General features: G+C 34.7%; 1 protein-coding gene across 1 annotated transcript in view; it reads right to left on the minus strand.

The window, feature by feature from the left end:
- Positions 1-6,696: 6,696 nt before the first annotated feature.
- The window catches only part of OSTN (osteocrin), a 28,920-nt gene continuing 23,197 nt past the window's right edge, over positions 6,697-12,419 (minus strand). The window contains exon 3 of the mRNA XM_021692628.1: positions 6,697-6,781. Within this exon, the coding sequence (XP_021548303.1) occupies positions 6,697-6,781 (85 nt within the window). The remainder of the gene's footprint in view (positions 6,782-12,419) is intronic.

The following is a 12,419-nucleotide window of genomic DNA, read 5'->3' on the forward strand; positions in this document are numbered from 1 at the left end:
TTAACTTTGGAATAGTTAAACAATATGCAGGCATTTTGAACCTTCAGGGCTAAGGTCATTCAAAAAGGCTTTTGCTACTTCTTTTTAGAAGAATCCATTAAATTATCTTTTAATAATTTGCTTTAAGAAATTTAATTCCCTAAAGCTATCTGTAGATTAAAGGTAGAATTTGCTAGACTTTTTGTAGAGTGAGAAAATTTTAAAATGTTGTAATCAGGAATGAACATCCCTCATGAAAAAATTGGTTATGTAATTGATTCCAGAACACGGAAATCCATATTTACAATTTGCTCTGTGAAGCTTCACAAATGAATGAGATGACTCATCATGTTCTTAACAGAAATTATGTTTTAATTTCCTGCTGTGTTAAAAGAATGCCCTATTTCAAACTAGTGTACTGCTGACTTATTTTCTACTTTGTATATAGTGGCAGAAATGAAAATATGAAATAAAAGAGTTTTAAATGGAGGAAACATTTTTCTCTTTTTGTTCATTGAAGTCTTGGGCATATATTATGAGATAAATGCATTATACATTAGAATAGAGTATAAATCCATATATTGTGACCTTTGACTTTAATTAAACTGAATGCCATAAGCATAACTTTGCATTAAAAAATAAAGATGCTAGGAAATCAATTTGTTTAATTCGACTTTAAACCTGCACCATGAGAAAATTTTAGGCTAAAGTAGCTTACAAATATCCAGATGGAGAAAAAGGGAAGAAAGAACTTCTAAAGAATAGAACACATTCCTATAATTCAACAGAAGGTTGGGGGAAAGTGGCAAGAGACAGTCTAACTTCTTCTTAAAAAATTCCTTCAAATAGTGAGTCCTACAGGATATCTGCCTCTGTACCACTGCTAACTTTCTTGTGCAAGTTTATGAAAAACAGAATTGGTTAGCTCTCTCAAAATTCATTTCTCTTTGCTATAGCAGAAGTTCTCTTTGCTATAGCAAAATTTAGCCTGCTTTTGGAAATACTGTGTCTGAAGTTTGTTCTCTGGATACAAAAAGAACACTAGAAAAAAGATACACAGCTACTCACTGCTGCTTAAAGATTGTAGCTCTTTTAAGCATAAAGAAACAGTGGCATTTATTCTGCCTATTGTATACTTAAGGTTTAAGTTGTGAATAATGACAAATCGGTTGTCCTTTTGCCTGGCATGGGCTATCAAATGGCCTTGTAGTGGTCAAGTTGACAGTGTTGTATCAATTAACAGAATCATTCATTTATTTTTTTGTTTCCTAAACTTAAATTTGAAGATTTTCAGCAGTTGGAAAAATTTCCCCAAAACTAAGAATTTATATACAAAGCCACTCAGTATTCTAAGTATACATGTTCATTGAAACATGTTCATATACATGTTTATTTGAGTTCATTTTATTCTTTGAATCATACATTTACTCATTTTTTAGTTAAAAATAACAACTATCCATTTTTCTCCCCTTGTGATATGAATATACCTTCTCATAATATTCTTCCTTTTTTATGCTAAAATAAACATCTGTCCTACTGACCAAACGTTTTTCCTCCAATGTATCAGGTCTGTTGACAGTGATTAGCAGGGTTTAAAGAAGTGTTTTCCAGAGGCTTTATGAACTTTTGCTAACTTGTGCTAAATGTCTGGTTCAAGAAATGTTATCTTTGTGTTTTGAAAGCATACCCAATGCATAATGGGCTTTTGTACCTAAGTTGCAGTAACATCACAGCTATTGTTGAGAACTGAACTTTCCAGAACATGACACTTTATGCTTTGGTAGATCAATTAAAAATAATTTGAATCATTTTAAAGAAATCATTCTTACACATATTATATTTTTCACCGCCTTATTAAATACAGTATATGAAACCAATCAAACAGTTTCTTAGGTGAGTCAGTAACATCAAGATGATGGGCTTATTATACTGTGCTAAAAAGTACCGTGCTAAAATTATGTGTATTTAATGAGCCCCAGACTGCTCTAGTGGTTTACTACTTAGTGATTCTTTGCCTTTCCCCGTAATTTCATCTGTTACTCCTATGTGGTTGTTCTCATAATTAGCCACTGCTGCTCTTAATTAACTACCAGTTGTAATTTAGAGAAAAGAAAAGTTATTAGGGGACATGAGATCTCCAAACTTGACAAATGAGTGATATCCTTTATTTCCTACTTTTGTCAATATGCTCTGACCTACAAGTATTTTCTCAGTTCTTTGGAAGAATAAAATTGATGGGTTCATTACTGCTGTTTTTTTCCTTCTTATAAATCTTTCTTCTTTTATTTCTGGAACTGGGGCTATGTTTTATTTGGTTGAGCCTCACTGAAATGTGGACTATGTTAAAAGAAGCCTAATTTCATAATTATTACCCAAGAGGCTCACAAAGGATATAAGAGAAGTCAAATATTTAAAAGAGCATATACAGCATTGTCTTTCCTTGTTCCTCAATAATGAGCAAACAGATTGTACCTAAGTTGTACGGAAAAAAAAATCAATCTTCAGTTATTATTCATAAATGTAAATGGTAAATGCATATAGAAAGCATTTCATTGTATAGTGTGTTTTGATTGTTTCTTAGAAAAGCAAGGTTTGGAGCTAGGTAACCAATCCTGGTAACTAAAATATATATTGAAAAAAACATCCATGCATTGAAATGGTCTGCATAATTTAATTGAAGTTATAACAGTACTGTGATGTGATGGACTGCAGTTCAAACTGTGGAAAGGATTTGCAGAAGGTCAGTTCCTTAAATGTTTAATCATTAATGAATGTAAAGAACTTCACTGGAGCATCTTCCATGTTTCTGTGACATTTCACCGGAGGAAGCTGTGTCTGGAAAAAGAAAGTTGAAATTGTTAAAGCTACTGAGAGCTCCATAGATAAGGGGAATACCATCAACTTCAATTGAGAAGACCTAAAACTCTACATCATGTTTCATTATAGCTTTTTTCCCTGGGACATATTTTGATTGCAAAGACGATAATACAAAATGATAATTTCAGATCAAAACACAATAAAAAGGACATCTTCAATGTATAAGCCAGTGCTTATGCTCAAGCCACAGTTCCTTTCTTTGGGTACCTGCTGTATTCTACTTCTTTTCAGTTTTCAATCATGGTTCAAGGACATTGCCATGACATACAAAAAAAATAAAGAAAATCTATTAACTTTCTGTTTATTGCTATGATAACACATTGATACTTATTATAAATTTTGCTCTACTTAAAGGGACCAATCACAATACTGGCATTTAAATATGATTTTTCTGCTCTTTGAGAGTTCTGTTAATATATTTGAGTGATAGTGCATCAATATTGGTCTAAAATTTAAAAAAAATTGTCGGGGCGCCTGGGTGGCTTAGTCATTGAGCGTCTGCCTTCGGCTCAGGTCATGATCCCAGGGTCCTGGGATCGAGTCCCACGTCAGGCTCCCTGCTCAGTGGGAAGCCTGCTTCTCCCTCTCCCACTCCACCTGCTTGTGTTCCCTCTCTCGCTGTCTCTCTCTCTCAGTCAAATAAATAAATAAAATCTTTAAAAAAAATTGTCAGTGTAATAAGCAACATGTGCCTTACATTATTAAAAGTCTTAGTGCATGTGGCAGCAAGGCGTAGCATAATTAGTAGTCCTATTTCTACCCAATTTCATCAGGAAGACATCCTGGTTTCAATGGCAGAGACCTAGAACTTTCTAACTCCACTTAGAGAAGCTGTGAAACCTCAGACAAAATCCCTCTCTGAATTGGAGTTGCTTAGAGATGATGCCTATAAAAAAAACTCAAAATTGTGGTCCAATATGTTAGTGATTTGAGGAAGACATTGTTGCAAATACCAGGTTATCTTCCTTTCCAAAACACATACTGAGAAGAGGTTAACATTTGTTCTGGAAACTAGGTAACATACAGCAGCTATATCTAGATCTAAACTCAAACCATGCAAAACTTCCACGATTAGAACTAGTTTCACTTTTAGTGTGAAGACTTATAGTGAAACCCAGAAGGTGAAAACCCACAAATAAAACTTCTTTAAAAGAGTATACATTAACTCCCACAGAAGTGGAACAAAGATTTTCACAAAGTCTAACATATTGCCTCTGTTTGTTTTAGAAATGTGTAAGCCGAGAAGTTGGCATCCAGCAATGACAACTTAACCTCCTGAGGATGTTATAGGTCATGAAGAGAACGCTGGCCTAGACATCCAGAGACCTGGGCTCTGGCTCTTGCTCTGAGTGCCTGTAAAATTTTGAGCAAATCAATTTCCTCTCACAGACTCAATGTCCTCATTTGTAAAAAACAAAACAAAACAAAAGGGTTGGATTGAATCAGACTATGTTCCTGAATCACTTAGTGACTTAATCCAAAAAATAAGAAACAGTATACCGGAAAAGGATTTTGAAAAGTTAAATGGAAATTAGACATATATTTTTTATGTTTTTTTATTATTCATAAACTATAAAACATAAAACTTCACATGATGAAGTAAAAAAGCATCTGAAAAATCTTGGTCACGGTGGCAGGAAATAATGAATAGAAACCTAATGGTTGACCGGAGCACCTGCAATGATTGACAAAAGGGAAAGAGAAAATACATGATGTTAAGTTTTATTCTAAACCTATTCTTTTGTGATATTACTATCTTGAAACTTTAATAATAAGGAAAGTGGTTGTTATCATACTCACCATAGCCTACTAAATCAAGGACATAATATATGAATTTGGATTTCACCCATAGTGATTCAGGAAACATTATATTAATCCAAATACCCTTCCATAGTTTAGTGGCTATCTGGAGTTTAGATGGTCTAAAACTTCATGTGAAAATTTATATGAAAATGAGTTTCCTGCATGATTTTTTTTTAAGTCATAACCTGTTTTGGTTTAATTCAGAAATACTAGAATGGGTGATAATCCAGGGCGTCCAAGGTAATAGAGTACATATGGAAACTAATCAAACTTGATTGTTTTAATCTCAGTGTCAGAATGTTCTCAACACATCAAGAAACTGGAGGATTGTGATCCTGATTTCAAGGAGTTACTCGGTTTTTAATAGCAATTAGTTAGATCCTACTCAAATAAAATGTGGTGATTTTTAACAATTCTGAAGAATGACCATACTTGGTATATCTCTAGACATAAAGTTCAATCCGCATTTTGAAGATGGTACTGCTCAAAATGCATTGTTCTTCACAGTACTCATTAAGTCCTCTTATATTTGTGGACATTCAGTAACCTCAGAACTTCATCGATCAAAGCTCCATAAAAGAAAAAAAAATTTCTTTTAACTAAGTCATTCTGAGAATAAGAAAGTTGAGGTAAAATATTCACTTCTCATTGTGGTTTAGGGCATTTGATGAAGAGAACAAACTGGTATGATTTAAATTGAGAGGTCCAGGGTTAAGTGATGCTTTAGGGGACTCTGCATCATTGGTCTAAGGATCATACTGAGAGAAATAAAAAGCATGAAAGTCATGCTTGAAATTGTCAAAACAGTTCCAGTTTGTCTCATCTGGGAGGGAGGATGAATCCTCTGTAAGTTTTCCTGAGAAAAAATATATTGCCTAGATTTTATGTTTAACATTTCATGTTTAAAATATATAATATATATGGCTAAATATACTTTTGAAAATATAAGCTCAGAATTTAAACTTTGTGGATTTAAATGCTACTTATATCACTAGCTCAATGCCATATAATATACAATATTGTATAATAATAATAATAATAATAATAATAATAATAATTGAGCACTTACATGTCAGACACTATTCTAAATGTTTAATGTGTATCAATTCCTTTAGTCTTCTGGACAATGTAATGTGGTTGAACTTTATTAGAATCCTCATTTTACGGAGGGGGATTTCAGAACTTAATCAAGGTCCCACCGCTAACAGATAGAGGAACTGGGATTTGACCCACAAAACAGGCCTCTCCAGGGTGCCACTTTTACCTCTTACACTGTACTACTTCTCAAGATACTGGAGACAGTAATAGGACCCACTTTATGGAACAGGATGATTAAATGAAGCAGTATGTGCACAACACTAAGTATAGGGCCCAGCACAGAGTAAATTTTCAGAACTGTAATCTAAGATCACTTGCATGTCTTGTGTGCCCAATATACAACTAATTTAATTCTCAAAATACTACTATGTTACTATCTAAATGTACAAGATGTACAGAAATAAGATATGGAAACAGGATAATGAACGAAGGAGTGCCAGAGCTAGGATTTGGATTAGGTGTTCTGATTCCATGGGCTAATACTTTTTATGCTACACCATTCTCTCTCTTATGTTCCGTGTTATCATAAATCTGGGAATGTAGTTATTGGTAACAAAATGCTGTATGTCACCGAAATGTGTCTTCTTCATAATAGAGGGATTACTACACAGTTATGTATAGTATGAAGGTGATTTATTACGTCAATTAGAATTTGAACCATTGTTCACATATTAATATTCAATAATTATATAAGAATCTGTGAGAATAACTGAATCTATTTTATGGTGAAGTAGATCTAGGACATTCCTTTGCTTCTTTAATGTCATTTAAGCTACTTAGCCTCAATATACTAATTTAGTAGAGAAGAATTGAAGCAGTGAATTTATAAGCTAGGAAAATAAAAGGGAAATTTATAAATCAAGATGGATCAATGAGCCCACTGTGAGATGTTAATCAGAAGCCTGCATATACTCAAATTGTACTCACAGTTGGAATCAATTAGCCTCTGGAATTAGAGAGACGGTTTCCACCAATCCGATCCACCGGGGTACCAAATCGCCTTTTTGGATGATCTACTACTTTCCTGAAACAAACCAAGGTGAATATTTTTAAGCTAAAGTTATCAATTAATGATTTTTGCTCTTTTATTTCTTGCAGATCTGGGGGCTTTCTCTGGGAGTTGGAATACACACGATAGTTACCATTCATCAGCACCCACCACGGGCCAGACACTATCTCTTATTCTTTTAACATCTGTCAAAGTGAGTATAACTACCTCTACTTTATATCTGAGGAATCTGAAGCTTTGAGAAATTAAATTACTTATCCAGAATCAAACAGCGCTGATGAAAAGCCAGGTCTTATCAGCATACCAATCTGCTAAGTGTTTAGTTTGGGTAAGTCCCTTTCTCTCTTCAAATGTTGGTGTATTCCTCTGTTAATGAAAGACACACTAGGTCAGTGGTTTTCCCCAGTCTCTGACTCAGAATGGTTCTTCCAGGGAAGAATTGTTCTGGGGGAGGAAAATGTGCTGATGAATGTGGAGTAAGTGTGCTTCTCATGTCTTCACTCGGATTTTATCCAGAGAAGCTTTGTACACAATGGTCTATGTCTGTTATATATTCTCTGTGCCAAATGTTATTTGGAAAAAATAAGCTTCGTTATTAAAATGAAGTTTAAAAAATCCAACAAGAGAACTTCCAGCTTGTATGTTTTGTAAATTCTCTCTTGAGAAAGAAGCATTTTAATTTGCTTTGTTATTGCCAACCCTTAGTTCTACCAAGTCAAAATCCTAATAGGGGAGGTCCCAGAACTCTCAGAACATAACTTTCACTGGCCTTGGAGCTATGAGAAGTTTTGAGTCTTAATGGAGATAGAGACAACTGAATCAGTTTTCAGCAGCTTAAAGAATTGAAAAGATTTGTTTCAGAATATTTTGAATAGCTTCTGTTCTAACTACTTGCATTAGATTGTCAATATACACTATACAATTTAAGCACTAAAAATGAATGAAAACTTCAGTATGATTTTTTCTTATCATTTATTATGTAACTTTTATGTAAGGATGTTTTTGTGGCTGTCTTGGGATTGATAAGTCAAACATAGCCTTTGCTTTCAAAAACCTACAATTAAGTACTCTCAGATGAGTAATGATTTAATGTCAATAAGTGGAGGAAAAAAATCTCTCATTTTTATTGACACCAAGTTTTTACCTTAACTACCAGGTCTAATCAGTGTTCCTCATATCACTATTAGGTAAATAATTGATTTAAAAGCTCTGAGAAGTATAGAGAATAATGAAAAATGGGGTATTTTTATTACTGTGTCTTGCACATAGAACATTCCATAAACACTGCTTGATTGTAATCAAAACAATAAGTTTGATGGTAATTAATATTTATTTAATGCTTTATATATGCACGCACTGTGCTTAGTACTATGTAGACAGAGATGATAAAAATAGGTATGAACCTGATTTGGAGCTTATCCCCAAATGATATTGTAGGAACAGGGAACAGGGCCATGTTATGTTATTTGTTTGTTTGTTTTTACCTAATTCATCCTTCTTTTCTGTTGATTCAGAAGGTTGGCCCTTAGTTTTGCTAGTCAATGCAGATAGCATCATATATATGATCTTAAAAGGATGTCTGCTAGACAACAGTTTGATCAGTGGGGGAAAATGCAGGAAAAAAAATATTTAGTGCTTATCCTTAACCTAGCCATATCTCTGCCTCTACTCTTCAAATTTCTGAAAAACATACCCTTTTAAGTGAAGTCTATCGTTTGTACTTCTGGATTTTTTTTTTGGTACTACATTGACTGCATATTTTTCAACTTGATAATCAAAGGAGAAACATGCTATCTGTAATATTAGCATAAAATTAATGATGAAGAGTTGTAGGAAGTATGCATATCAGTTGTGCTTAGGTATTCTGATGTAATTATAAATAATTATTTTTGGAAAAAAGAAAAAAATACCTCTTATATTTTTTATTTTATTTGCATAATTTATAGACTTTTATTTTAAGCAGTTGTTTTTCTTGTAGTAAGAAAAAGGTCTCCTCAAGGATGTCCACACCATAATCCACAGAACCCATAAGTAAGTCACCTTACCTAGCAAAAGAGACTTTGCAGATAGGATTAAAAGGACCTTGAGATGAGAAGATTATCCTGGATTACCTGGGTAGGCCAAATCTAGTCTAGTCTCTGAAAAAGTGGAAGATGACTGAAAAAGAGTGGGTTGGTCAGAGAGCTGCACTCTGAGAAGGACTTAACCCACCATCACTGGCCTTGAGGAAGGAGGAAAGGATCAAGAACCAAGGAACAATAGGGGTGCTTGGGTGACTCAGTCAGCCTGGGTGGCTCAGCCTTGGGCCCCTGACTCTCGATTTCTGCTCAGGTCATGATCTCAGGGTCCCCATGTCTGCTCTGCGCTCAGTGGGGAGTTGCTTGAGGATTCTCTCTCTCTCCCTTTCCCTCGGCCCCTTCCCCTCTGCTCATGCACACACTCTCTCTCAAATAAATAAATCTTAAAAAAAAAAAAGAATGCTGTGACTTCTAGAAGTTCTCAAAAGAAAATAAGAACATCAGTCCTACAACCAAAATGGACTGAATTCTGCCAACAACCTGAATGAGCAGGAAATGAATTCTCCTCTAGAGCCTCCAAGGAGTGCAGCCCGCTGACTTCTTGACTTCTTCCATAGCCAGCTGGCAGATCAGGCAAAAGAGAGTGCAGAGCAGCCAGCAGGGAGAATTTTAGAGGCTATACAGTGGCTAACAGTCAATTATATGGCTGCACCTAATTGGAAAGGAGGCTGAGAAAAGTTGTATAGATTGGCATATGGTGACTGCTGAGGTTATATTGGACTTCTGACCTACAGAATTGTAAGATAATAAATTTGTGTTGTAAGTCCAGAAGTTCAGGTAAGTTACTACCATAGCAATAAAATATGAATATATTTGTGTGATTTAGAGCTTATGCCTGAGGGTAATGTTGTTGATATATATTAAAAAAAATCAGACTGCTATGATCTTTTATTCCTTGAACCTTTCAATTCCTTTACTGACTACCTCCATCAGAACTCCAGGAAAGGGGTAAGATAGAAGCCACCTCAGGGTGGAGGAGAGTGCTCAGGAGAAGTTCCAGACATGTAGGAAGAGAAAGTGAAAAACCAACCCCTTCTGGTGTTTAAAGGACTAGTGAGAAGGGGAAGGAAATGGCAGCTGGGAAGAAAAGTGGTGTCACACATGTGAACTGACCTCTCAAAGCACCTGGGGAATGGATGATGGCAGCAAAAGTAACACTTCTGCTTTCTTAAAGGAAAGTATGATGGTCTCATGCATCTTTATAAATTAGAGCAGAACATTTACTGGTTAAGAGTACTAATGCAAACTAACGATGTACTATATCTTGGCTAATTGAATTTAAATTAAAAAAAGAGTACTAATTCATTTTTTCAAAAATAAAGGTAAAATAAATGAAAATAGCATTTTTTCTTTCTTTCCTACTGTTGATCTTTTTTGCTCAAGCAAATAAGAGGCAGCTGTAGTGGTGGAAAGCAAAATAAATTCTTTTTTCCTTCCTTCTTCCCTCATTCCATGTTCTTTCCTTCCATTCTTTCCCCAAGATTTGATTAGGAACCAGGATATGAAAGACTTAGATTCTATTTGATTCTTCTACTTATCCATAGTGTAAGCATTTGTAGGACTGTTGTCATTCTGAGCTTCTCTTTCTTTTTGGTAAGATTTACATAATACCTGTTCTACCTTTCAGACCAGTTTGTTTATTTAACACTTATTTCTTAAGTAAATTTGATTGCTTTATGCACAATCATTGTTAGTTTTTCTCTGCACTGGGGATACAGTGATGAATGAGACATGCATTGCCTGAGAAAAGCTAATAAGGTAACACACCTGAAATCATTTTACACATTTTAACTGATTCTACTATTATTCCCTATCAGTCCTGTCCATTGGCTTTCAAACTATTTGTAGTTTACTATTTCTACAAATAAAAGCTTTATAAAAGAGATCAATACTTAAAATGTTAAGTGAAGAACTGTCCCTGTAAAGAAGTGCCCGCTCTTCTCCATATATGGTGGTCCCTGAAAGAGCTTCCAGAAACAGCTAAGGGTGCTTAGAGCAGAGTTTGAAAACCACGGATCAAGTGGATATGAATGTTTTTGCTCTAGCCATAGATCCATAATTACTTTGATTCATTTTCTAAAACTTGGGATTGGTTTCAAGTGCTCACATGTATCTTGAAATCAAATAAGAAAAATAAATAAATATATGTGAAAAGCCATTCAGAATTTAAAATTTTTAGCACGAATACAAAATTAAAACAATTATTCCCATAAAGCAATTAAACAAAAAAAATGACCATAGCTCAGTAAGTTAAATAATTTCTATAGTCTCCATCCATTTAGAAGTAAAATGGCAAACTAGTATTTATCTTAAGATTTTTGCTGAAATGAAATATATATCACAGTACCACACTTGTAACACATACTCTTATAGGAATAAACATTGTGTAAAACATAAATGTTAAGACAGTGAAATATTCTTAAGACCAAAGGGGGAAACTGTACTTTCTGACTATCTAGTCCCTCTTGTGACCAAATAATGGTCTGACATGGCTTTTATTATATATCCATGTTACCTTTTCCATTTTAAAAGATTCTGAAATAGTTTAAGGATACAAAATATCTGCCAAACTAATAAAGAGAATGGATTGATTATTTTAAATACAACTTTAAACTTTACACTAAAATACACTTCTTGTGTTAAATAGGATTTCTTAAACATTTATATTCTTTGATAATCCAGTTTCTGAAAAAATTTTTACATTCTAAAACACACAGTTAGAAAATGTGTATTTAAATGCTTTATTGAAAACCACTTCAGGGGTGCCTGGGTGGCTCAGTCGGTTAAGCGTCTGCCCTCGGCTCAGGTCATGATCTCAGCGTCCTGGGATCGAGCCCCACATCGGGATCCTCCCTTGGCGGGGAGCCTGCTTCTCCCTCTGCCTGCTGCTCTCCCTGCTTGTGCTCTCTCTCTCTCTCCCTCCCTCTGTCAAATATATAAATAAATAAAATCTTGAAAAAAAAGAAAAAAAAATCACTTCACACATACAAAATAGCCTATAGATTTATCTATGTTCAGTTTTTTTTTTTTTTAAGATTTTATTTATTTGACAGAGAGGGGGCACACAGGTAGGCAGAGTGGCAGGCAGACGGAGAAGAAGAAGCAGGCTCCCCACTGAGCAGGGAACCCGATGCGGGGCTCAATCCCAGGACCCTGGGATTATGACCTGAGCTGAAGGCAGACGCTTAATTGACTGAGCCACCCAGGCACCCCTATGTTCAGTTTAAAGAAAAATAACATGAACACTCCTGTTGGCACCAAATGAAGAAATAGAATATTACCAACACCTTGGAATTCTCCAGTTGCTCTTGCTTCCAAATTGCATCCCTTTCATGGCTTGGTCCCAGAAGTAATCTGTAGACCAAATTTTGGTTTAATTATACCCTTGCTTTTCTTTATAATCTCTATTTATTATTCAAAACTCTCTTGTTTAGTGTAGATGGTTCTAAAATTTTATTTAAAAGAAATCTTGTATGAAGTCTTCTTGACTTCTTTCAGCAAATATTTTGTTTTGAGATTTGTCCATGTTGAGATATACAGCTGCAGTTCTTTATTTTCACTGCTGTGTAATATTT

Source organism: Neomonachus schauinslandi, chromosome 1, assembly GCF_002201575.2.
Source record: "Neomonachus schauinslandi chromosome 1, ASM220157v2, whole genome shotgun sequence".
NCBI lineage: Eukaryota > Metazoa > Chordata > Mammalia > Carnivora > Phocidae > Neomonachus > Neomonachus schauinslandi.